Genomic DNA, 1,681 nt, shown 5'->3' on the forward strand with positions numbered 1-1,681 from the left:
TGCAGGGTGCTGAGTATGCATAAGGAGTATTGTAACCCAGTCAACGTTCCTCCGGGTACCTGGGAAAAAATATATGAAATGATTACAGCTTACATCTGCTGTCATCAGACAGACTCTACTAACCTGACACAAACCGAATCTTCAAAGGTTTGCTCATCTCTACACTAAACTACTAAAATTCATAATCACTGTGTTATTTTGTCACAAAACAGTAATCAATTTACAAAGCACAGGCAGCATGTGCTTCAGGTCAGCTAAATATATTTGTTGCTGCCCTTGGTTTATTAGAGTTGCTCCTGGTGACAGATCCCCTTTAACTATGCTTGTAAGAACATTCACTGCTTCTGACTACGACTACGACTACAACTGAACTAACACATGTGGAATTTATTGCTCATATGTTGCAATATTCTTTCTATGGCCTGCCTAATATCTTTATTCCTCAAGCTGTAGATCATAGGGTTCAGAAGTGGAGTTACAACATTGTAAAACAGGGAAAGGATTTTCTTTGCATTGTTCATGTTTGGAAGCAAATAGATGCTAATAAGTGATCCATAGTATAAAGACACCACAGCCAAGTGAGAACTGCAGGTGGAGAAGGTCTTCTGCCTCCCGGTCACAGAGGGGATCTTCAGTATGGTGACAATTATATAAACATATGAAATGATAATAACCATAAATGGACAAATGACCAGAGGAACAGCTATTAACCGACTCTCCATCTTCACTATAAAAGGGTCTGTACAGGAAAGTTCAAGAATTGGGTCAAAATCACAGAAGAAATGGTCTATGATATTTGGCCCGCAGAATATCAAATGATTTATTGTTACTGAAATGATCAATATTACAAAAAGGACAAACAACCAAGAGAGAAATATTGTTGTTACACAAAAAGTGATGTTTATGACAGAGACATAATGTAGAGGGTTACAGATGGCCTGATACCGGTCATAGGACATCACGGTCAGGAGAAGACATTCTATTGATTCTGTGGCGGAAAAACAATAAAATTGAGTTAAACATCCAATAAAAGACACATAACTTCCATCATACAACACAACTCGGAGCATGTTGGGTACTATAGTGGTGGTAAGAAGGATATCTGAGAAGGAGAGCTGTGTTAGAAAGAAGTACATGGGAGAGTGGAGCGATGGGCTGTAGGACACCACTAAGATGATGATGAGGTTTCCACACACAGTCACACAGTAAGTTAGAAGCATCAAAATGAAGAAAAAGTTCTTTATACTTTGAAAATTTTGAAAACCCAAAAGAAAGATTTCAGTCACAGCAGTGGAGTTATACTGCATAATGATGAAGACCAGAATGATTGCATTAGCTTAAAATGTTGAATAAATGTCCTGATGAAGATACTGAATTCTAGCACTGATAAGTTACACCTGAAGATGATAAAGGTTTCACCTAAAGATAAAGACCAAGAATAAGAACAATATTCTTTAATTATTGAATTCATATTTACTCCATTGGCACAATCCAGGTGTCTGATACAAGCCTGCAGTGGACCGCATCAAAGTCAAAAGTTACGGCCATGAAGAGACAGTGACCCACTTTTAAGACTGGTTTACACGGCCCGATGGAGCAGGCGAAAGTCAGGAAGAAATTGTTCCTTTCCATAAAAAAAACTAGTAGAAGGCACGTAGACATTCCCTCCACTGCCATCCCT

The 1,681-nt window shown here is 38.5% G+C and overlaps 1 protein-coding gene across 1 annotated transcript; it reads right to left on the reverse strand.

Moving 5' to 3' along the window:
• Nucleotides 1-371: 371 nt before the first annotated feature.
• LOC122929388 (olfactory receptor 11L1-like) lies at nucleotides 372-1,307 on the reverse strand. Its single transcript, XM_044282940.1, has one exon. It carries the CDS (start codon nucleotides 1,305-1,307, stop codon nucleotides 372-374), a length of 936 nt encoding a protein of 311 aa, XP_044138875.1.
• Between the last annotated feature and the right edge of the window lie 374 nt (nucleotides 1,308-1,681).

The sequence above is a fragment of the Bufo gargarizans genome, chromosome 2, assembly GCF_014858855.1.
Source record: "Bufo gargarizans isolate SCDJY-AF-19 chromosome 2, ASM1485885v1, whole genome shotgun sequence".
Classification (NCBI taxonomy): Eukaryota; Metazoa; Chordata; class Amphibia; order Anura; family Bufonidae; genus Bufo; species Bufo gargarizans.